We start from the raw sequence: 24,011 nt of genomic DNA, 5'->3' as shown, positions 1-24,011 counted from the left end.
AAAACCTGGCGCCAAAGAGATTTATAAAAAAAAAGACAAATGGAAAAATAAGTTGGCTTTCTGTCACTTGGCAGATAGACGAGGCGATTTAATAACTCTGAACAAAGCCGCTCCCTCTAGCAAGTCAAACCTTTAATTACAAAACACGATAGGAGACCAAGGCCACCCAATATTACCTCGACAACCTTGATACAAATCATACAAAGCAAATGAAGCGTTGAAAGGGGGAGTGAAGAGGGGTGAAAGCTTTGCAGCGCATCTCAGAGAGGAACCAAGAAAGAGGGAGAGGAGTGAAGCTGAGAGAAGAGGGACGGACGCTCAAGAAACAGGCATGTGGAAATTGATGGAGTCTGAGAAGCAATTGATAGTGAGAGGACAGGAAGCAGGCTGTAAAGCAATTATCACTATCTCTGACGTTTGATTTAAGACTGTCTAAGTGTGTACTACTGCGAATTAAGCACACTCAGGGTAGGTACATCAGGAGCCCATTTCTGCCTTAAATTTCAATGATTCTTCTCCATCACCGGAAAATGTACTTAAGCAATATTCTAATTAGTGCAGCATATGAATTTCCACTCACTCAAGGTAGAGATGTTATGCATGAGTGTGTGTGTGTGTGTGTGTGTGTGTGTGTGTGTGTGTGTGTGCGTGCGTGCGTACGTGCGTACGTACGTGCGTGCGTGCGTGCGTGCGTGTGTGTGTGTGTGTGTGTGTGTGTGTGTGTGAAAGAGGCTGAAGGCAAAGCTTGATGAGACAGTTACCTTGTATGAATGCACAAGTGAGAGCCAGCTTAAATCATTCTAAGCAAAGCTCCTGGCAAATATCAACGATGCTAAACCCACACAAACTTCCTCATATTTAGACAAATGTAGGAACAAAGATATCATATATAGACATGTGTAAACAAAAACAAGCATTAACAACTGAGCCACTTCATCCACACACATACATGCATACATAAACAACATGTTCCATCCACAAGGATGCAGCGTGAGTAAGATGCCACACCAACTATTGTTCCCACAGAAACATCTACATGAACAACATTAGATTTAATTATGTTAAGCAATTTCTAGTTAATTAAGCAAATGTGTTCAACAATAATTAACTTGTGTTTATTTTCACCAAAGGTTTAATTCAGCAAACTTGATGGCATACACTGTCAGTAATCCAGGCTGCAAATGGCCTGAAATTAATATTCTGATATGTGACATCACATCAGCAGGGCATAGCCATCAATAAATTGCATTTCTAAAGAACTCCATTGATTGACCTGCAAGTTCATTTTAAAGAGCCGTAATGCATCAGTAGTGCAGATCGTTTGTGCCCCCTAATGGAAGAATGCATTCTTGTTAACATTGGTTTTTGTGGGATGAAATCAATCTTGCTGGAGTTATTAAGACTTTCTGTTGTACGTACAATTTAAAGTTATTTGGCCAAGAAGAAATATCTCGATTTATATTTGAACCACGTAAACTGTACAGTGGCAAGAAGCCATCTGTTTTGTATTCATGCTACTGTAACTCACGGCAGTTGTAACAATGTGATACTGTTTCAACGTGCAGTAATAAACAGGCCAACAGTGTCACAGTAGCTCTCTTCATCCGAATTCTGAAAAACATAGGCACCATCTAATTTAAATATCAGCATTTGGTTATCAAGTTATTTTAATTTTTAATTTTATGGTTTTTGGTTGTTGAAGGGGTTACTGTTAACATCATTAGACGCCTACAACTATTTTCTACAAACCGATTTACAGAATGTTATGAACTGTTTGCATTTATATTTAACACTTTATTATACATAAGACATATGCCTTTACCAATAAAGGCCTATACTAACTGCTCCCTCATGAGTTATGTTATACTTGTATTAAATAGTATCAAAAAAGGTTAAATTGGTAGCTGTTGCTCTTAAAAAGAAAAAGAAAAAAGAAAAAATATATATATATATCTTTTGTCTTTATAAAATATGTTTTTACTTCAAAATACCTCTTCGCCATCAGCTTTACTTGAGATAAGACACTAGTGTAGTTTGTTCATGGCTATCAGACTAAGACAGTCCTACTGAACTACAAGGCTGCCCTCTGGTGGTGATAAAATGATGACTGCAAGCATAACAGACATGTCTGTTTGAAAGAAGAGCCGTCTTTACAGTCTAATAAATCAATTCTTAAGAATTAAAATTGAATCTTTGGACTGACAATCAAAGTGTGGAATTAAACCATATCAAGTAGTTCTCAGAATAAATATCTTGATGCCATTTTAACTTCAACATCCACGAGAGGTTAAACCTTCATTTGTAACCTTCAAGGAATAAAAAGGAGGATTGGAATTTACTGTAACACTTTATTTTCTTAAATACAACAGAATATTAGTACAGTCACAATTATTTTTTAAGAGGCAGAAGACATTCTGGTCCCTCTCATCCTGCTTTCATAAAGGGATAAAAGGGAAACCTTGGATGGCATCAGAGGCTATGTTTACACACACATTCACTAATACAGTGAGTGCTGGCTATATTCAAGTTCAAATCTTTGTCAGGTTTAATGGGAATTCAAATAAAATAATCTGTGACGGAATATCCACTGCTCTCTCTTTCTGATTGAACAAATTCAGTTAATCTCCAATATGTGGGACAGCGATTAAATCCCAGTACTAGTATTTTTGGTGGTGTTGATGGTCAGGACATTGAACCAATGTCACAGAAATGGCTGCTGGGTGTCTTACAGGCCTCATTTTCCAATTGGATATCATTAGCCTGTAACAAAGGCTTTCAATAAAGCACAAGCCTTGTGTGGGAGAGCATTATTCTTGTAGCCAAATGATTTAAAACTGGGCATAACAAGGGAGGTTTCTCCGGGTTAGTGTCAACACAAAAGTAGAATTACCACATTAATGGCAAATACCTCCATGCATGTAAACATAGCCAGTGTTGTCAGCTACAGTATGTACAGTGTTGATTTCAGGCAGTGCATGATGAGACCAGGTCAGTAACGCCAACAGTTAGAAATGTTCATATTTAGCCAGCGTTAAGGTTAAATCTCACGGTAACATGTTTGCAGTCAGGTCAGGACATCATGTAAATCAACTTCTGTCAGTCTGTCTCTGAATTCTTCTCTCAGTAGTACCGTCACTGAAGCATTAACAGATTCATTGGCACATTAAACACCACCATGAACAGAGAGTGCTATCATGAATATAGATCATTTCTGACATTTAAAGATTTTGTGAGGTAAAAATCTAAGCAACATTATCAGTGAGCCATATCTGTGTGATATTCTTTATAACAAAATTCATCAAACTAAGAGAAAAAAATAAGTATAGGGACTCTTCAGTGTAACAGTGCAGCAGTATGAAATGATATATTCATAGCCATTTAAAAGGCAGCAGGACACTGAACACAAAATGCACTCTGAATGGATGCATCAAGACAGTAATGTGCCGTTTCTCACCAGAGAAAAGATGCATTCAGTTCTGAGTGCTATTCGGTGGAGAGAAAATGGGATGCAACTTTCAAAAGAAATACAGCTTATTTACAGGGTAAGAAAGGAGTGCAAGGCTAAGCTTTCATAGACATTCACACACTTAATATCCACAGTATATACCAAAACACATGCATAGAGGCACGTACATATTCATCATACAAAAAGAAACATAAGCAGAAAACCAATCAGAAGCGCCTTTTGTGACTCAGTTCTGATCAAAAGAAAATGAAAACAATGACCGCAAAAAGCTTTGACATCATGGGATGTGAAAAGGCAAAAGCTGAAGTTCCAGCCCTTTGAATAAAAAAGATCAACATTGTCACAACAACAAAGAGACATCAGTAATCTTCCATCCAACCAATACTGAGTGCCAGCCTCATATTCAACATTATTCAAGAACGTTACCACCCAAGGAAAGAAAAACTATTCTTCTGCTTTTTAAATAAGGGGTACAATATTTGGTTTGCAAATTGGGTTCTCAACTTTCCCAGAATATGTTCAAACATTAGCGTGGCAAAGTGTTAGCGCCTTAGTAAAATTGAAACACGAACCCTTGCTTTGATCTCTTAAGAGAGGGGCAGAATCAAAAGTGTCAGAAATGTACTGTATATCAAAACCAGCAATTTAAATTGGGTTGGAATTTATATCTGACTGAAATATACAAAGTGTTATGGGAATGTATTTATAAAAAAGAAATGCTTGCATGATTTGAAATGCTACAATTTGATTTAAACAGTCGGATTTCTCTAAATACAATTTGGTAAAAGGCATCTTAAGAAACTAGTCTCTTAATTGTCCTGCTCTCCTCAGCAGAAAGAGTGTTTTTATATGGATGAGTAAAACCACATTCTTTTACACTAAAAACAGACTGACAAAAGAGCAGAGCAGAGCTGCAGGGACCCTTTCCAGTGTTGAAATACTACCTGTATTGCTACAGAAAAATATTAATCCCTTTTCTTCGTTGCATTTCACAAAAACACACCTTTAATCACTCTTTTTCTTTTCGCTGTAGTTTGGCAGATCACATAGAGAAGAAATAATAAGTCACTGTCACAAACTGAGAACTTTCATAGACGATAAAATCAGATTATTTTTTTTAATGAATGTTCACTACCGTGTTAAATAAATAAGACTCTCATTTTACTCATTTGAACTCTTAATCTTCCTTTTCGAGCAGAGAGGCACGGACACGATTGCGCACATAAAAAGCGGTAAGAGCACTGCAGCAGGCAGTGAAGATGAAGAGTGCAACGGCGTCGTGCGCGAGGTCGCCGTGAAGCCCCTCGTAGAAGGGCCTGCGCTCCACAAAGTCTGTTTTCAGCGCCTCGATCTGCATCAGTGTGCACACCACCACGAATATGTGAAAGATCTGGTGGCCCTGCCCAATGAAGTCACACCTCCCAGGGAACAAACTCTCTGGGTGGGGGCAGCAGAAGAAATAGGCGCTGATTAGGAAAAAGAGCACGTGGTACAAATGGTACGACACAACTGGGTCGGAGCAGCCCTCCTGGTAGCAGCTGTAGATGCGGTGAACCACAGGGCTTATGTCTAGACAGTAAGCCAAAGCTGAGGGCACCACTTGGCAAAGCTTGATGGCGAACTTTGGCAGGTCAGGGCTCGCGTATTTGCCATAGCAGCAGCCGAAGCAGGTGAGCCAGGCCAAGAATGCTGCAGCCGGTAAAAAGAACCCTTGCACTTTAGTGTGCCACTCTTTCTCTATGGCGTAGTAGTAGTGAGCCAGGGCACTGCCGTACTGGTAGACCGCCACCCCAACATAGTCGAGGAAGTAGAAGGTGTAGAAGGAGAGCTCGGACTTGGCAGAGAGGAGATGAGCGAGAGCGCTGAAGGAGAGGTAGGTGAAAGCTGCCAGGAGGACAATGAAGAGGGGCTGAGCGTGAGGGTCTCGCAAAAAATCCACCGTCTCTGACATCTCCTGCCACTTCACCAAGATGATGAACGCGGCCAGCAGGTGGGTCCACACATTGAGGGACTCGTTGTGCCTTTGGAAGAGGGTGAGGAAGTAGTAGCGCCAGCTTTGGTCCGGCTGTCGGTAGCCGCTGAGGATGTGGCGCTCGCGGAACACCCAGGGAACATCGGACACCTTCACGGTGCAAGGCAGCGTGGGGAACGCCGACTCCAGCAGCTGAGGGATCTGACGCAACTGCTGCACGTTGATAAACAGGCGGCCAATCTGTTCCATCACCACCGTCGCCATGGCAAACTGGAGGCAAGAGAGGAGGGCGGGAAGGGTGAATGAACAGTCAGTTAGTGAATATCTGTCAGGCTCTGAGCTACTGTCGTCTGCAGGTGTCTCTGTGTGCGACTGCACATGAATACATTGTACTGTGTGTTCCTGCAGTTATTCTACTATCAAAAAGCAAAGAGTAGTGTACTGGGGATGTGGTAAATGAACAGAAAAATCATTAATGCAATGTTATCACAGGGGACAAAATGTCTGGTTCCCGAGTTTGCCAGTTGTTCCTTTTGTACGAGTCTTAATTGAATATCTTTTGTTTTGTACAGTTGTTGGAACAAAACAAGCCATTTGAAAAAGTCATCTTTGGCTATAGGAAAATTGTAATAGGTAGTATTAAGTGAACTGATTACAATAATAACTATTAATAGCAACCCTAAATCAAGGTTATTTAAAACATCTAGTCAAATGACAAATAGATAATGAATGGGATCCTTGAAGACATTTTTTATTATATTTTCCCATAAAACTTCATTTATTGATTTGTATGTGGCCTTCGGGGGGCAGTAGAGCAAGCTGAACAATACAACATTTAATTATTATCAGTTTGTTAAAGTTGTTGGAGCTAAAGTTTCACACCAATACTAACATTCATAAAGTATCAATGTATCTTTCCACATGACAAATACAACTCCAATATGCTCTCTTCCAGCTAGACTAAAAGGCTCAACAGAGACTGATAATCCTGTGTGACTGACGGCAACCCTTATTCACATTTGTCCTTTTGGTCCAGTGTTAACGATAAAAATACTGATTAGTGCAGCATCAAGGGTTTTCATTTGAATACGTTTGGCCGACCATCTGATTGGTGTCTCTGACAACATGATGCATCACTTTGAAGGACTGTTGCACACCAGAGGACCTCAGGTGCAATAAAGCTCTGACCTCATCTGCCCTGATAGTCATAAATTCTGCCAATGAAGGAAGCCCTCTCTCTAAATTCTCAGTATTGGTAATGGAAAATGTGAAATACTTCCTGAATAGTGGAGAACGCGACACAGAGTCAATATGTTCAATAGCATCAGTGTTTCATTTGTGTTGGTAGGATATAATAATGTTTTTTTTAATGCAAAAGGCAGTAGGTTTGATGCTATAAAAAACTGCAGGTGTCTGTTTGGCTAGCCCAGTTTAATACATACAGATAAGCATTAATGTATACAAGTTATGAGACTACAGGCCTTCTGCTTCCAAAGCCATTTACATTAAAATAGTTGCAAAATCATCACAACACTGAAGAATGGCTCAAACCTGACCTGAGGTTTGTTTGGATGTAAATGGATTGCAACAAAATAGTTTTTTCTGTTTTTGTTCTCACAGATGCAATTAATCTGAACTATACAAATGGTACTGATTTGTCTTTGGGGTATGAGGGCTTTCTTTAAATATAGGTTATGTGGTAAACATTTGTTACACAGATGATTGATTTGATGTGGCCACATATATCTTTCTGGGTTGGTGACTTTACTGAGATGTATGGAGGGCTGAGAGCAGAGACAGTGCCTCAGAGATGAGGCTGTGTGGGATGAACACAGGCCGAGGTTCAGGAGGAAAGGCGTGGAGTGATGAATGGGAAGAGATTACGTAACATAACCCCATCCGATGTCCACACCCTCCTTTTCCAGCAAGGGTTGCACTCCTTTAAAATATTTATAGGGAGAGAAAAATGCTCGACTACAAGAAGGAATCATCTTTCAAATTGCATGTATGAAACCCAGGCCTATATGGGCCTGTTGCAGCGAATTCCCATAAGCAAATCCGCACCTGATAGACATGTCGGTTAAAATCTGATCAGCTGTCCAAATACATTTGCATTCACCCTCCCTTCAGGACTCGAAGCTTGCTACTATTCTCCCTGTGCATTGAAAGCCTTTGCTGTGTGCTGTTTACCGTTGAATTAACAAAATGCCGCTCCACATTCATGAAAACTGACGTTCGAGCTGCATCTGACCGTATTTCACGCTGAATGCCACAATTTACCGGAAAAAAATGCATGGCCTTGAGACGAAATTAAACACACTAATACAATACACATACCTGTATATGGTAGAGTCAATCCAAAGTGCTGAGTTTAGCAGTCGGTGAAATGTTTAGAGAATATAGATAACATTGTTTGAAGACGGAGAAAGGATGACCGTGATGGGAGCAGCGCCTGGCGGCTTTCAGCGCGCAGCTGCTGGGAGGATACAGGCAGGTTGACGGGCGGGTCTTCTAGCCAATCAGAACACTCGGTGCTGCTCCTTCCTGCCGCCTCGCACAATGTCTCGACCAATGACAGCGGTCGCCTGGCCTATCAGCCCACCCACTCTCCACTGGAATTCTTCCACAGCCATATGACTGTGACACTCACATGAGGCATTTCTATCTGTTTTATTAGAAGACCTATGAAACATGCAACCTTTTCAAAAGCCATGTGTTGCTACTAGTCATTGTATTAGTAACCTTATTTTTAACTACAGAGGGATCATCATACAAAGGCCTTGGTCCATTTTGATATTCCCCAAACCCTCTATGCACACTTTAGTTTACTGTATAGGAACTTTTTCACATGGACTTACTATTTTTAACAACTACATGCATAATTTTTCCATAAACATTGATAACTAAATGAGATGTCCTTTCATGTAAAGCTTGTAGATAATACATTCGTACAGAGACTTGTGTACACATTCAAAGTTAAACTCATAAGCTTCTAAGGTGATATCCAACGAACAGTAAAGAAACGACTGGATCAAAACCATCCCCCTTGATTTATGTGGTCAAAATAGTTTTTATAGCCTATGCCTTTCACTTGTGTAGCATTGAGAAACAACTTTAACTTCTCTCAGTGTGTTTTGTAAGATCGGCATTGTTGCGTGATTCAATCAATCCTTTTTTCATTTAATCGTTTATTTGAAGAGGGACAATGCACATTGATGAACATTTTTAACAATTAATGCTTCAAAATGTAAATATGCCGGATTTGAGCTTTTAGCTAATTTCCATTCGTAGTCCCTCACATACAACATTTAAGAACATGACATTTATATACATAGCAAAAATAAATACTTGATATGCATTAACCGCATGGCAGTACAATGTAGTATAGCCAGGGCCGCCTTAATGCACGGGCTGACCTGGGCTGAAGCCCAGGGGCCTACGGAGATCAGGGGCCTATCATGAGCCAATAAAAAAGTTTTTTAGAAAAAAGTTTAATTACATTTTTTTTTTTTTTATTAAAAACATTTAAATAAACAAAGTCTTGGCTTTCAGAATATGAAACTTTTATTTCCAAAATCACATGATAAATACATTTTTGAAGCTTGTAAAGGGAAGATGACAGCTCTCACTCGCCACTCACTCCCCCTCCCTCCGGCTGACATTATGAATGTAAGGCGTTTAGTAATCATAGATAACACGGCAGGGTCCGTTACAGTTTGTTTTCATCTGTTTTCAAATAAACAAAGTCTTGGCTTTCAGAATATTAAACTTGTTTCGGCAAATTCAGATGATAAATACAACTTTGAAGCTTCGGCATAATTACAAGCGGAGAACGGAGTAACTTGACGTCACAGCAGGCATAACAACAGCCGGTGTTTCTCGTGAGTGTTTTCCCCGGGAAACAAACACAATACACACAAATGCAAAAATCAGAATGAGAATATGTTTCACATGTGACGTATTCAAATTGCGAGTGATTGAGTGACAGATGAAGGTTGTTTAGGAGAAAAAGTTTGAGAAGAAAAAGTTTGAGAGTGGCGCTCAGAAAAGGAAATTGTTGAGGGAAAAGGAGTTTCGAGACAAGCAGCTAATACAAAGCATGCCGAAGCTTACAGGTTATTTTAAACCTGTAGGCCAGGATGAGGAGGAAGGACAGATGAGTTCTGTACCGAGCGGCAGCGGTGCCGGCCGCGGGGCCTCGGAGCCAAGTAGGCCGTCTGGTTCTGATAGCGATGGAGTAGCGGGAGAGGAAAAACAGACAGGAGGGACATTATCCGTTGGAGGAGATGGAGAGGACGACGAGGACTTGCTACGTGGAGGGGAGCCAACGGCAACCGGACAAATACATGAGGGAGGCCCGATACGTCACTCATCTGGAGGAGAGGACCAGGCGCGCGTAGAGCAGAGTGGAGAAGTACGATCACAGAGCCTGCTGAGGCTATATGATATGATATGATTTGTTGTTTAAATAGGGGGCCTACAAAAACTATCAGCCCCAGGACCTGATGGCAGGTTAAGGCGGGCCTGAGTATAGCTACGACATATAAAGTGCAAGAGTATCCTGTATGTATTCCCAACAAAACCAGATTAAGGGTGTGGCTAAAATAACATTGAATGTGTTTAAGGCCACCTGTGTCTTTATCTAAAGGGCAACATCAGAATGTGAAAAAGTGTCTACAGAAGCTCAGAGCATGATCCATATTATGAAATAAAGCAGATTAAAATGGTGATGATAATGAATTGGTGAAGTCATGAAAAGTCATGCAGGATTCCAAACATCCAGCACAGACTGAGAGAGGGATCTTGGAGTCTGGCCAGACATTGTCCCCTGTGTTGCCGCCGGCCGAGGAGCAGTGCACTATGGGACAAACAGCTTTCTGGGCCGATGAGTGCAGCAGTTTATTCCCAACTCATGACAAAGATGGGATTGTATAGTATTGTGTGGGGGTGTTTGCATAGTAAATACAGACTAGGCACACACAAGCAACTATGTGTAGATGTTTATACAATATACCATTATATACATTATGTTAGTGTGAATGCAAAGTATCATGTTGAAAATAATATGGAAAACAATCAAACTGGGGTGAAAGGGCCTATATGCAATGATTTCAGCTACAAAGATTATATTGAGTTTAAGCACAGCATGATATTTATTTTCATTTAATATTGATGCTGAAGTTAAGGTTAATAGGTGACTTTCTATTAGTGTTCAAATAATTCATAGCATTTTAGATTACACTTCCTTAGCATGGTTTAATTATCATTATCTCTAATCTCTCTTATTTTAAACGTTTCTTTTAAATTAATGGAAAATTAGCACATAATTATTTTAATTTATGAATTGCAATTCCATTTACGAATCCATAAACAGTCAATGTCACATCAGTCAGTGCCTGCCCATTTAAATGTAATAGCTAAAACAATAAAATCCTGAAATCCAATTTCCTCCTGCTCTAGAAATCAAGCAAACAACCAAGAGGAGCAACTTTTAGACGTGGTGAGCACGTACAAACGAAACTGCTCTGTACTCAACATTGAACAAATGTAACTTGGCACTGAGTGACATTTCCAACATGGGTGACAAAACACTGACTGAAAATCTGTGTACGTTTTCTGACTACTAACAAACATGCTACGGCTCACGTGGCATGTGGGTGCAGCATCTTATCGGTCTGAAAATGGCTGAGGCCTGGGATGCAATGAACTGCTTTAGGAAACATTCAGTGTATGCAAAATATCCTCCCTGGATGAACTACTAAAGGTTAAGAATTAAATCGCTTTCTGGACTTGCTGTTAAATAGAAGAAGAACACTGAGCCACCATGTCACCTCTAAAGCAGGGGTGTCCAAACTTTTTTCACGAGGGCCACATACAGAAAAACATACGAAGGGCTGGGCCAGTCACTAGAGGTTTATTGCCTCATAATAAGTTCAGTTATATGTTAGCGAAATCAATCAAATGTAGGCAAATGATGCTTGCGAGTGTTGGCAGCTCATCCCTTAAAACAGAAGCCTCAGATTGATTATAATAAGGAGAAATAGGAAGGGTGTATTTCAAGCTTGTTATGTAAACAAGTCATTGGGCTTTTTTCTTATCAACTAAGATATATTAGAAAATGTTTCCAACTTTAATTGACTGAATGTATTTGAAAAGTGGTCTTATTAAGACACGAATACTACTGTGTAATATAGTTTACATTCATATTTAAGAAGTACAATATAAGACAAGCACCATTTTCATTTGTGGGCCATATTTCGTTATACTTTTTTAATTTGATGAGGGCTGATTCAAAATGGTCCGCGGGCTGCATTTGGCCCCCGGGCTGTAGTTTGGACACCCCTGCTCTAAAGCCATGTTCACTACAAGAATACATGACAACTAGTTACTCCAAGCCCCCAGGAAGTGCGCCGGAGTCTGATGAGAATATTCGTGCTGGTCAAACGGCGGTACTACACTTCCTTTAGGTTGCTGGGCCCGGAAACACTTTTTCCCATTGATTTACATGGGGAAAGAGTGGTCTGTAACTTGTTGGAGATTTTTTTTTTAAACTAAATAAACTACCCAGTATGAACGTTTGTATAGCCCTTATTAAAAACATTCGTTCCTCAAGTTGTCAAAATGTGCTAATAACGTTATTCTGAGAGTTATTTCCCTCTGCATTATGAACGCGCATTTAACCCACGGGACCGCGCCGCCCGGCACGTTCATGTTACGTGTTCAGTACTACATGAGTTTCTCTTTACCCATGGATGCACAATAACAACGGACCATATCGCCTTACTGCCAGCCCACGGAGCTGTAATAATGGATATATTGCACATGTTTGCTGTAATTCATCATTTGTAAAATATTATACTACATGGGCTGTATGATGTAAATCTTGTACCGTAAATGTTGTATTAAATAAAGTTAATATTACCGACGTAGATTAACGTTCCTGTAGCTTCTTATTGCACTTGTAATTGTTGTAGTTACTTGTGGGCTACTTAACATGAATAATCACAGTTACCATTGTAGCGACCCTGGTATAGGCTGTTGAGGGTGTCACTCAGGAATCCCCCGTCTCTCTGCCAATCATGGAGCTGCACGGGCTGCTGTCTGAGGTGCGGGCCTGTGGTTGGGTGAGCAGACGGGGGAGGGCGGGAAGTGTGACGTGTACAATGTGTTATATAGGTGCTGTGTTAGAAGTCAGTGTCAATGTGAGTGAGGTTGAGCCTCAAGCTATACCCCTCCGTAATCATCTGTGTAGAAGTCAGTTATTAAAGCCTAGTAACTTGAAGCTTGCCTCTCGACTCCTTCCTGTGAACATTACACTATCCTTTTACTCCATCACATTTCAAAAAGAAATAGGCTAAATTGTTATTTTAACTCCACCACAGTAATCCATCATCAACTTTACTTTTTAGATAAAGTTTTAACTCACAATTGATCATAACAGGCTTCAACATATACATTTTTATATATTACCAAGTGGTTTTATGTACAACCCACACAAGTATCATGCTAAATGAAGCTCTGTTGCTTGGATATCACTAGATCCTGATGTCAGCGTAATATAAAAGTACATAACGATTGATGTGTAATTTAGCATAATTTACTAGCTAGCTGCTAACTGCCGCCTCGATAATAAAAATCCAGTACTATGCTGTCATGAACGCGCGGTGCTGTTACGTGTACGCAAATTCACGTGCTAAATGTGAACGAGCCTTTTGGGCAGCGTGGTTAAAGTTGCGCATGCTCTATGAGTGCACATACGGGTACTTCTCAGGCATGCCGGGTAATCTGTGACGTTTTGCTCTAAAAAATTGGGCCATTTTGTCATCATGCGCCATTGAGCAACTCATTGGAATGAATGAGGCCCCGCCTCCCACGCTGTATCCAGTTCTTATTATACATCCATGAGTTACTCTTGCAACTTGTAACAGTCAGTGCTCTGCATATTTTATGTAGTGGGAATGCTGTTAACAGCGATACACAGTAAGGGGGCGGGGCGAGTGTCTGAGGATTTCATCGAAGGATGGTCTGGTGGTTCCTCGGTTATGGTTCCTCGGTTATATCTCCTCCATTATCGCTCCTCCGGCAAAAATAAGAGAAGTGAGAAGGGCCCAGTGACTGTCACTACCCAATCGGCAGTATCGATCGGGCAGTGACGGTGACAACCGTAGTGACAGAGAGCTCCATGAGAGCTCCCCGATCCGCCATTGCTGTAAAAAAAAAAAACTGGTCCATTGGAGTGAAAGGAGATGTCGTAACTCTTCTATCTATATGGTGCATGTTGTGCCCATCTAAAACAAATCAAATAGTAGGCTTACTAGCTTCTACACGCTAAAGCAACTAAAATCTCTCAATACCTCGTCAGTTAAAGGTGGGGTAGGTAATTTTGGAGACATTACACAGCCGGAAAAAATCTGCCACTTCCTTACACACACACGTCCACACAGCAGCTTTAGAGCCCCTCCTCCAACACACACGAACGCGCACATGACCAATGAGGGCACGAGATAAGTTTGTGCACAGATGGAAGGCTGACAGGCTAAAATGACTGGTCATGCTTTTTACAGTTCTACGGCTTCCACAGATGAAATGTATGGATTTTTTGTCAAAGCACTGAAGATATTCATTGCCATCGGGATGTTAAGAGCATTCCATGGAATATAACAAAAAGTGTATCTCGAGCCGGTTTCTCAAACTTACCTACCCCACCTTTAAATGCCATTTTACGTTTCATTACTATACGATACAGTATTTATTATCATTATAGTATTACTATTTCGGCGATTAGATCAAATATAAATTATATTTGATGCAACTTTAGTTACATTTCCATGACTTTGGGAAAAATATTGATTTCCATAACTTTTCCAGGGCCTGGAATTTGCATTTTGAATTGGTGAACCCTGGTCTATGCCATACATTAAACAGCAATTAGGTCAGCCAACCCCTTTTATTCAAAAGCTATATCTGCAAAAAACGTGTATATTTTACAATAAAGTGTCCTATAGATTACATGTGTACAATGGAATCATTACGTAATCGACATAAAGTTGAGTGAGTGGTCATACCAGTACAATAGAGACTGGAATTAACTTCTTATCTAAGTTCAAACCAAGTAGAGTTCATGTTACATTTTCCCCATTTTCTGTACAAACGTTTTTTTTCCTTCTCTCTTTAATCTGTTGAGCCCCTCAATTTTCGTTTGCCCCCTTGAAAATCACTGCTTTCAAAAAACATCACCAAAAAACCTGACAGCCACTAGATGTCAGTAGCGTAACACATACACAGGAGACAGATAAAGATTAGTTTGGGGATATAGACTTTAATGGTTGAACCTTGGTAAAGTACAGTAGCCTATATTTAAACATGCAACAACATTAACAGTACTAGAACACTATTATATGATGCATTATAGGAAAGAGGGACAACTAATTACAATGAAAAAATATAATTTGAACCACAAAAACTACCAAATTAGCTGCCAAAAACACATATCTGACTATATCCTAACCAAATCGAACAGTGAGTAACTTTTGAACAGCATAATCAGAACTAACACAACAAATACAATGGGAGTGTGAGTTTATACAAAATAAAGCTTATCTTTGGAGATGTAAAGACTGTTTTCCAGATCATAAACAAATTAATTCTCATCCTCTTTTATTGCCTCTTTGTTCTTCCTCACTTCTTCAAGCTTCTTGTCCTGTTGGGGTGTAAAAGCAGAAGCATCACAACACAGTAGTTTTACGTATTTCAACATTAAACCTGACATATGTTGATATTAAGAGCTTACCTTCTCCTTGAATTTCTCATTGAGTGCCGCCATCCTGGCAGTGCGGTTCTCCTCGTTTGCCTCCATCTTTTGATTGAGTTTCTCCTGTGCCATCTTGCGTAACTTGCAGTCTTCTTCTAAGGCCTTCTGGACGACCTCTTTCCCGTGCTCTCGTTTCTCAGCTAGCTGTTTCAGAATGTCCGCCTCTTGGCTCTGACAAAGAGAACTTTAGCAATAAGAACCTGAATCCTAAACCAACGTGCGAGGCTTAACAGCTCAGTAACAGTTTTCACACTGTTAGTGAAATATTATTTCTGACAATACCTTGCGTCTGTCTTCTGCAGCTTCCAGTTTCCTCTTAATCTCATCCAGTGATGTTGGCTTTTTCTTGAGAGGAGAGATTGGAATGTTCTTGGCATCTGGAGATGTGGGGCTCAGGATGACCTCAAATGCTTGTCCTGACGAGCGCTTGTTCAGCTCTTTCACTTGGAGGTCTGCAGAGTTGGGATAAAGTCAAGGTCACAATTTATTTGAATGTATAGTAATATATGTATTAACTTGTTCCTAAACTATGTCCACGCTCCACTGACATTCTAAGATAATGTGTTAATGTGTGATTGAAATGTATTGTCTTACAAAGGAAAATTAAAAGGACGTAAAGCCGGCCTCCTGCTGCGACTCACTGCTCTGTCAGAGGTCAGATGAGAACAATGACCCCTGCTGTGAGGCAGCCTTATGAAGGGGAAATTAAAACAAGATGTGACGAAATAAGGTTTTTAGTACTGTATAGATAGTTTTTGTAACTAGCGACACTAATACCAACTAGACCATCGACTCCAGTGACTTGTATAAAGTGGAATAACGTGTTTGAGTCGAAGAGGCACTTTAAGAGCTCTTAAGCAAGTTTGCTTTAAAATATTTTTCTGGTGAGAAGCTCTTCTAGTTAACAGTTATATGCAGCTGATTTTTAGTGGAGCCATACTGAAATTGAACAAATCAGTTAATGTTGTAAAATACTTTTTAACATTACACATGTGAAATTGCATACCAAGACAACTCATCTCTTTAATTATAATTTTGCGTGGTTTAAACCTACCTCCAAATGTTTCCATTTCAGCAGGGGATTGTTCCTCTTTTATACCACTAAAAAAAATAAAAAAGACAGTTTTATCAAATACATGATCAAACTAGAAAGGCTTTTATTTTTGGTTAGTCAACTGTACACATATTAAAGAATGCTACTCTTGTACTCTCAGCAAGATCAGTGAAAGCAAGTACAGCGATGGTGCTGCTCACAGCTTATGTTTTGATAGATAATCGGTCAACCATGCGTGTAGGCCTTTTAAGAAAACTTTTAAGAACTTTTCTAAGATTCCCTCTTCTTTGTTTTTTAGAATCAAAACACATTGTTTCAGCCATATGGTCTACTGGATTACCTCCTTCCTCTATCATTGTTTATGTTGTTACATTTGATGACATGTGGCTGCAATGAGCAATATCAGCATAAGATTGATATGGCAGTATAGTTGCACAGAATTCTTTATACATTTGAATAATCTGTCAGGGTACAACATGACTTGACTTGTCAGGCAGAACCAGTTCTCCACCTTACTGATGCTTAAACTAAAAGTCTAATATTAGCACGTGATGGCCACACAGTGCATGGTCTGCAGCATGGCATGAAGAATGTGGGTTTATCACTAGAGGGCTAAACATTAGATCATTGTGGGTCTCAGTGCAGCATACAATGAATAAAATAAGAGTGCACAGATGTGTTGTTTTAAAAATGGCAGTGGAGGAGCAATAGAAAAGCTGTACAGGACAAACAAACACACTGGAGAAACTGCTAGAATCCACTTCAAGACGATGGTACTTGCGTACCATGCTGTGAATGGATCTGGCCCTTCCTACATGCAGGACATGGTTAAACCGTACACCCCAACATTTGCACTCCGCTCTGCATCGGCCAAACGGCTCGCTATACACGCACTGCGAGGGGGACCCAAGTTCCCATCAGCAAAAACACGTCGGTTTGCTATCCTGGCTCCAAAATGGTGGAATGAGCTCCCCATTGAAATCAGGACAGCAGAACGCTTGCACATCTTCCGGCGCAGACTGAAAACTCATCTCTTTCGACTCCACGAGTGATAGAATTACTAACAAAGCCCTTTATACTAATAAAGGACCGGCTTATCTAAAGCCAGTTGAGTAGCACTTGAAATGTGTTTGCTCTATGAAACCTGATGTACTTATATGATTCTGTTTTCTTCAAGGTTTGTATCTTCCTGGTCGAATGCACTTATTGTAAGTCGCTTTGGATAAACGCGTCAGCTAAATGTAATGTAATGTAACTGCACAAAAACCCTGAACGTTAATTAGATAATTAAGCAATAAAATGCTGACTAATACATGTAACAATAACACGTTAACATAATTACATAATGTCGACTGAGAACAACACAGAAAGTCACACATTGTAAATTAATGAATAGTCTTAAAGTTTGAAGCAAGCTGTTTGTAATAACACGAAAGTTATAGGCTTTTTGAATTGCAACGTAAAGATAACATTAACATTTTACTTCAGGGCGGCCATAACTAAAATAAACTAAAATACTAATTAACGTTACTACAGTTGACTTATGTGATCCTGAACAGACTTCATAACGATGCTCAGTGGCCACACTGACCTTTAACTTTACCAATACAATGTTTGAATGGTCTGAAAGCCTGATTAAACATTAGCATAAAAGCATTGTTCTCACCGTCAAGTGCTGTGCTTCAGCTGAAGAGCAGACCTTCTTCTTCTCTGTGAGACGTTCAGACCGCCAACATCTACAGTCCGTTTTCGCGCGAAAACCTCCAGGCCCTAACCGTCACCAGCGAGGTTTGCATTCATTGGTCCAAATCCACCAATCATAGGAGGTGTTGTTACTCTAAGCGGGCGGCCGCGGAAAAAAACAGACATCAATCTGCCTGGCACAACCTCATGGCTGCCTGTGAGAGCAAAACAAGCCTCACAAGTCCATGCTTTACCTAACATTATGTAACTCTCGATTAAATCATCCACAAAATACGTAATGGGAGATATGCACTTGTAAATGTTACACTGAACGTGGCTGGTAAATAATAGTTCAAATGGAGCTTGATTGTTGTTTCTATTTGTGTGGGTTTATTAACAATACAGTAGGCCTAGCCATTAATATACATTTAGCTCCATTAAATATTTGTATTCAAGTGTGAAAAATGTTAAACTTCAAAAGGAAAATACATTGAGATTAAACTGTAAATTACAAGTAATGCTGTACATGAAAAATAAATATGTAATGTTTTCAGAATTCTCTACATTACTTTAATGTGATGGATTGAACTGAAAGTGTTTGAGACACCGTAGATATACAGTATGTTTACACAACCTTAGCGATTGACTTTTCAGGTATTGAGCCAGCAAAGCCTTGTGGCATTGTGCTGCCTGACGCCAAAGGCAGCTAGGGTCAGGACCCTACACGGCCCCTACACACGGCTAACTGTCAGCGTGAGCGAAGCAGGCAGGACCCAAATGCAGGAGCCCATACAGGGTTGAACTGAAAGTACCATTATTTAAGGCTAAAGAGTATTTACATATAGACCAGGGGGGTATACTGCGAAGCAGGATTTTCGCTTAGCCGGCTAAATTCAGGGAAAACTCCGGCTTTCCGGTCATCCGAAGTTGGTTCTCTTTTTAGCAAGCTAGATCCCCATGGTAATATATGCTAAGCAGCTAACTTGGTCGGGACCAGGGCCCTTTCTCATTTCATCAAATCCCCCTCCTCGACTCCTCTGTCCTCCGGTAGTGACCCGGAAATGAATTTTAGCACGCCATGTCGAAGGACATCTCATTTCTCTAAATGCGCATCGAGCATCGAGGAGCTATAACCAAGGATACACTGATGGCTTCTTCGCGGATGCATTTCCGGGAACAGAGATGTTTCAAAGAGTCGTGACGCACGGCCGGACTTATCTCAGCCAATGACAGCTCTGCATGCATCCCCTGGATATTAAAGCAGAGAGAACAGCTGTGAGGTCCTGCAGAAAGCAGAGCAGTGTGTATAATATATATCACTCAGTATAACAGGCCTACTCTCTTTATTTGCTTTAGTAGATATCTACAAACAAAGAGTCGATATTTTTCTAAAACCATTCAGTGCTTCACATAATAAAATACGCAACAGCTGTTGCCTGATTATGTGTAGGTGTGTGTGGTACAGTGTGTGTAGATGCAGCGGACAGACAGGTCTCAGTTGGTTTGGTGTCCTCTGCTTAACTTGTAATACTTGTAAATAAAACTTTTGGCCCGTAATTTATTTTCCTCATTGCAGCGACCAGAGAGGGGGGGGGGGGGATATATCAAGTCTCTGATATTGTTACGTTATTATGAATGCTCTGTTTGATTCTGAAATTGTATATATTTATATAAATATATACATATATATGTGTGTGTGTGTGTGTGTGTGTGTGTGTGTGTGTGTGTGTGTGTGTGTGTGTGTGTGTGTGTGTGTGTGTGTGTGTGTGTGTGTGTGTGTGTGTGTGTGTCCGCATCTGTAGCCTGTTATTGTCTCATTACACCGCACTGTGAATGAATCAAAGTAAATATAGAAGTGGTCATGAACACATCTGTCCATCAGACAGAGGGCTGCTGTGCCTTCTGTCATCATTAATGGACGTCTCTTTAAAATGACCGCTCAGAGGAGAGGAGTTCTCATTTCTCTAACCGCCTGCTGCTTCCCTCCTCTCTCCTCGGTTCCCCTCCTCGGCTCCTCCGCTCGCATCTCCTGTGGGCGGGACTAAGTCTCGAGGATAGGAGTCGAGGAGGGGAGTCGAGGAGGGGAGTTAGAGAAATGAGAAAGGGCCCAGGTTAGGTTGCAGGCTAAGAGCTCAACTCAGTGAAAACACCGCCTGCTGACCAATCAGAGCTCAGTGTGCGGAGTTTAAAGCGATCAAGTCATATTACAGGAGAAAGGAAATACAGAAAAACTGCCGTCGCAGGAAAGACGGCCGGCAAAATCACCGACTGTGTGAACGTGAACATTAATAGAATATCACCTCCATCTTCAGAGCAATCTGACTATTATAACATTAGCGTTAAGAAAGCTTACTTAAATATCGGCCACAACATAAGTAACCGGATCAGAGTACATTAAGTACAGTCCGCGGCATATCACTTCATAATGTATCATATATCTCCTTATCTGACAGCTGAGCCGTATCTGGCCGTGCAACACTCACAGTGTCACATACTGTATGCAGAAGTATTATTTTAAGCAACACATAAGTTGACGAAACACTCGAGACAAATGTAATTGAAGTCAGATCGTGTTTTAGACGGGGCAGTGATATGATAAACCTGTTAATGTACGCATTCAAACACTTTTTCTTTTGCCAGCTGTATTCACCTTGCAGGTGCAGCTATGTGGCTTGTATCCTGGATAAAGTGTTTAAGTCATGGATGTTTAAAGTTTAACTTCTTCATTTTTGACTAGTATTAAAGTTCACTTTTCATTCAGGAAGTATGACGCTGCGCTGTCAGTGCGCTTCTCCATGTTTGTGATTGGTCGAATGCTCCAAATACCACCCCTTTCATGTGAACGCGCACCTAACTAGATAGGACACGGCTGGCTTGAGCGATGCACTTGATAACCAGCGTCATAGGACCGTTTAGCGAGAGCGCGTATGTTTTGGATTAAGCCAACCGGCTAACTCAAACATATCCAGGTTAGGTTGAACCAGGTTCGTAGTATAGGCCCCAGAACTCCCTCCCATAGTGAACACATTCAACATTGACAAGGATCTCACACCAACTGAAAGACCAGCAAGAGTGATCACCAAGACCAGACAGACAAGACACAGATGGGGAGGGAGGAAAAACACAGGAGCACCAGGTGAACACAATCAGGCAATCAAACAGGAGGAAAGCACTGAGACAGGAAGTAAGAGCAGACATAACTAGGGGGGTGCACACCTTTCAGAATAAAACGGGAAAACAAAGACAACCAATACAAAATAAAACATAGACAGATCGTGACACTAACCCTTAATTGAACTGTGAAACTGACCATGCCCCACTGCTTGTCCTGGAGCTCATTTTATGCACAGTCCCTCTGGAATGGGGATTTTCAAAACATCTTCCAGGTATGGTGCCAGGTCCACAAAGAGTTTCTCAAAGATGAGGTCCATTATGTCCTTTTCATACCCTGTGAAATATTCACAAAAACTTAATTTGGCTTTTCTAGCTTGGGGAAAAAAGACTTGAAGTCTGTTTCAAATGTTCTTATAATGAGTGTTTTTTTCTTTCGTTTATACTTATTGGCTGGGATTTCAAAACTGTGGTGCCATAGTAAATACAACATGGACAATACATTATTATTATTACACGTGTATGTGTATGGAAACTAAAGCAATATAACATTTACGGAAAGTTGGCACCGTCTTCATTGGCTCGGCTCCAACTCCTGCCTTCATGTCAGCATGTTCGTTGTAGTATATGGCAGGTAGAGTCTTGAAGTAAAAACACAAGAGAAAATCATGAATGTAAATAATAGCAGTCCAGAGTCACACCACGTGCCTCCTATTATGGCAGGCTCCTCTTTAGATCTTCCCTTCTGATGTGTAAATTCTCCACCAACCTCATTTCTCTGTACAAACATAAAATGTAGGCCGATATGTATATCTAAACATATATGAATAAAAAAAACGTGTTGGTCTTGTGGTCTATCGTATGGTGTCATATTGAAACATCTGCAACTGCATGGCTTTGAAGATCTATTTAAAATGAAAAGGAAAGTTTATGTAGTAGAATTTTCAATAATTTGATTTGAACAAGCAGCAAAAGATTCAATAACATCATCCATATGCAATGACAAAGTGTTCTTCATTCAACCTTTTCAAGTTTGAAGAAAGAGGGCTGGAGGTTCCCGGTTCGAGTAATTCCAAGAACAGGTTGGCTATTCCAGTGCCGGGAGTACTGACAATAGGTGCAAAGCTGTTCCACTGAAAGGAATGTACCAATCCTTTGGGTCTTAACATCACAGGCCCACTTGCACACAAGACACTTCTCAAACAGCTCCATAATTCAGATCTCATATGATTTTCTTAAATCTATGGGGGACTGGATGCTTCACCACTGTAACACGAAAAAGGTTATGAGCCATTTTGCAATTTGATCCATCTATCTATCGATTGATCAAGTGGCTAAAATAACAGAAACACTGTGGTCAACGCAATGCAATACAGTTCTACATCACCGAAAACGACATCCTCCAAAGTGATCATACAGTTGAATCAACACCTCTCTAAAATAAAGTTCAAACAGTAACAGAACATTATAACCTCCATGAATGTGGGTTTCTTTGCAGTGTAGTAGGGATATTTGAGTAACTCATGGCTTGTTGACTCTGTTGAAGCAGCGGTCAACTCTGCAGGGTCGTAGGTCGGTTACAGCTTTTCTGAATCCACCATTTGAAGAGTCCTCTTCTTCTTCCTCCTTTTCTTCCTCCTCAATGGCCAGTATTGGTCTCTTCGATAGTCTTTCTTTTGTTGTGGGTGTACTAACACAAATGTATTATATTGAACATCAAATGTCACCTGTGTTTAACCAGTGGTGCAAGTACATTTACTCAATAACTGTACTTGGGAACAATTGACATATTTTACATTAACATATAATTGCAGGTTCAGATATCCAGCAGCAGTATACAAAGTTAAAAAAAAGTTGCTCCACTTGTAAAAGTTGCAGAAACATTATGCAAAATAATAATCAAGAATATTCATATATTTTTTATATATGTTTTGAAATGGGCCATAGAGCACAACAAGTATTTTTACTTTTTAGGATTAAGTATCATTCAGAGCTAATACTTTTGTAATTTTATTCAAGAAATATTTTTGAATAGAGGACTTTTACTTTTTTATAATTCACCATTGCTACTTTTACTAAAATTGAACATGACACACAATTTCCCACTACAGGTAATAATCCTAGTAGATTTCAACAAAATACAATATATTCATTGACAGACATTGTTCAAATATTCATCTCTGTTCTGTAAAAGAAATCATCCGACCTACACCAATAGATTAGAATGGCACAGATTGCTTAGGCGCGTTCACACCGCAGTACTTTTCCCACTTTAGTTCCGATATAGTTCCGAAATGTTGCGTTCGGTTCACACCAAAAAGAACCGGAACTAAAATTAGTTCATGAGAACCTTTTCACCCCCTTTTCGAGATGGGTCTGGCTGCAGACCGCAGCAAGGAGGCGGATCGTATTGGGGCGGATCGTATAGGGGCGGATCCTATAGGGGCGTTTCCTAGTCATTCGTTCGAGTGATGGGAATTCCGGCTCTTCTTGGTGAGCCGGATCATTTGGCTCGGCTCACCAAGAAGAGCCGGCTCTTTCGGCTCCCAAAGGGCTCTTCAGTTTACCACATATTATACCTTTTAATTAAATCAAATGTAGCCCTGTTTTGACTAATGATTTATATGTGTACATAGTGCTGCGTACCTGGACTCACATTCAGGTTCAGGTCCGGACTCAAGTCCAGAGGTTCAGGTTCAGGTCCGGACTTATAAGTCCGGACCTGAACCCATGGCTTGTGTCAAGTTGCGTGAGTAACTAAAGTGAACTTATTGTGAGCTAATTGTCAATTGAAAATTAACTCATAATCAACTCAAATTCAAACTCGTCAGGTTTATTGTGCTCCCTTCCAACTTGTGTCTACATTTCTCTACAAAGTACAAATGTAAAAAAACTGTTTTTTCCACTTAGTCTA

At 40.4% G+C, this 24,011-nt stretch overlaps 2 protein-coding genes across 2 annotated transcripts; both read right to left on the bottom strand.

Annotated features, from left to right (window-relative positions):
- Window positions 1-2,368: 2,368 nt before the first annotated feature.
- Window positions 2,369-7,903, bottom strand: paqr7b (progestin and adipoQ receptor family member VII, b). The gene is made up of 2 exons (XM_034102770.1): window positions 7,776-7,903; window positions 2,369-5,708 (listed from the first exon to the last, which is right to left on the bottom strand). Exon 2 carries the CDS (start codon window positions 5,700-5,702, stop codon window positions 4,644-4,646), a length of 1,059 nt encoding a protein of 352 aa, XP_033958661.1. The 5' UTR covers window positions 5,703-5,708; window positions 7,776-7,903; the 3' UTR covers window positions 2,369-4,643.
- Window positions 7,904-14,737: 6,834 nt separating this feature from the next.
- On the bottom strand, window positions 14,738-18,126 carry stmn1b (stathmin 1b). Its single transcript, XM_034102771.2, has 5 exons — window positions 17,970-18,126; window positions 16,304-16,350; window positions 15,532-15,701; window positions 15,229-15,420; window positions 14,738-15,138 (listed from the first exon to the last, which is right to left on the bottom strand). The coding sequence occupies exons 2-5, from the start codon at window positions 16,317-16,319 to the stop codon at window positions 15,079-15,081; spliced, it is 438 nt and encodes a 145-aa protein (XP_033958662.1). The 5' UTR covers window positions 16,320-16,350; window positions 17,970-18,126; the 3' UTR covers window positions 14,738-15,078.
- Window positions 18,127-24,011: the final 5,885 nt, after the last annotated feature.

The sequence above is a fragment of the Pseudochaenichthys georgianus genome, chromosome 16 (assembly GCF_902827115.2).
Source record: "Pseudochaenichthys georgianus chromosome 16, fPseGeo1.2, whole genome shotgun sequence".
NCBI lineage: Eukaryota > Metazoa > Chordata > Actinopteri > Perciformes > Channichthyidae > Pseudochaenichthys > Pseudochaenichthys georgianus.
The sequence above is the reverse complement of the archived record's forward strand: the minus strand, read 5'-3'. Positions and strand labels throughout refer to the sequence as shown.